Genomic DNA, 1,588 nt, shown 5'->3' on the forward strand with positions numbered 1-1,588 from the left:
TAGCACTTTCTCGTTAGGACTGAGAATATCCCAGCAGACTCCTCATGTTCCAAATCCCATGAGCCCATGGGTGTTGCTGATCCTGCATAAATCTCTCAGGTGTCCTCTCATCCCTCAACACAAGCACTGAAAGGTCTATGTCAAGACAACAGGGTCAGTGATGATAAACAACAAAGGACTACGTATGTATCTTCTTATTTATGGAAATTGCAAAATACTGAGTTTTCTTGCACTAAGCAGGTAGACATTGCTTGAAAGTATAGCATTGGAAAGTCATGTGATTGACAAAATCTTTCCAAAGGTATTTTAAACCTTCTACCAATGTCAGTTCTCTCTGTCACAAACTCCAGTAGCTCTAGGTTTGCTTTGACTGGTTTTCCTGGTTTAGAAATTTATTACCTCTGGCTCTCAGTCCCATTCTCCATCATCTATGTGACAGTGTTCCTGGGAAACTGCATGGTGTTGCATGTGATCCGGACTGAGCCAAGCCTTCACCAGCCCATGTTCTATTTCCTGGCCATGTTAGCACTCACTGATCTGTGCATGGGACTGTCCACTATTCACACAGTGCTGGGCATCCTTTGGGGCTTCATTCAAGACATCAGCCTCGATGCTTGCATTGCACAGTCTTATTTCATTCATGGATTGTCCTTCATGGAGTCCTCTGTCCTTCTTGCCATGTCCTTTGATCGCTACATTGCTATTTGCAATCCTCTAAGGTATTCTTCCATCCTAACCAATGACAAAATCATGAAAATTGGAGTGGCCATCTTATGTAGAAGTTCTATGCTCATTCCTCCAGTCATCATCCGCCTGAAGTTCTTAAATTACTGCCGGCCTCATTTTCTCTCTCACTCTTTCTGCCTGCACCAAGATTTAATTCGAATGGCCTGTGGTGACATCCGTTTCAATAGCATATATGGTCTAGCCCTGGTAATCAGCAACCTGTTGCTGGATTCAGTACTCATATTAATGTCATATATTATGATCCTGCACACAGTTCTATCTATTGCTTCTAGGGAGGAGAGAATCAAGTCTCTACAGACTTGTGTTTCTCACATCTCTGCTGTTTTGGTTTTCTACATCCCCATCATTGGTCTGACCATGGTTCACCGCTTTGGAAAGCACCTCTCTCCACTGGTTCATGTCCTCATGGGCAACATCTACATCCTTTTCCCACCCTTGATGAATCCCATTATATACAGTATCAAGACTCAACAGATACGAGTGAGAATTAAGAGATTGTTCCTGAAGGGAAATTAGGATCTTTGATCTGCTATGTATATATTTGAAAGTCAATTTACAGATTTTACAAAGGCTGAAATTCAGTAAGTTATTGCAACCAGATGTACTAAATGCATTTTAATGATGCTTCATGTATTATAATTGGCTTCCACTACTTGTCTCATCACTTTTTAAATGTCTGTTCGAATGACTTCAGTAATACAATGGTTACCTTCACAAAATAGAGTATACAAATAAAGCATACTCAGAATCATCTTTTAAATTTGTTTTAAGTTTTTAAATTTAATTAATCATTTGTATTATTACTACTCTTCTTTATGTATCAAGTTAATTTACTCATAAA

The 1,588-nt window shown here is 39.5% G+C and overlaps 1 protein-coding gene across 1 annotated transcript; it reads left to right on the forward strand.

The window, feature by feature from the left end:
• Positions 1 to 321: 321 nt before the first annotated feature.
• On the forward strand, positions 322 to 1,263 carry LOC101832635 (olfactory receptor 51V1-like). The gene has a single exon (XM_005074151.1). The coding sequence runs from the start codon at positions 322 to 324 to the stop codon at positions 1,261 to 1,263; it is 942 nt and encodes a 313-aa protein (XP_005074208.1).
• The last annotated feature ends 325 nt before the right edge of the window (positions 1,264 to 1,588 follow it).

Source organism: Mesocricetus auratus, unplaced genomic scaffold (genome assembly GCF_017639785.1).
Source record: "Mesocricetus auratus isolate SY011 unplaced genomic scaffold, BCM_Maur_2.0 Super-Scaffold_4256, whole genome shotgun sequence".
Taxonomy (NCBI): Eukaryota; Metazoa; Chordata; class Mammalia; order Rodentia; family Cricetidae; genus Mesocricetus; species Mesocricetus auratus.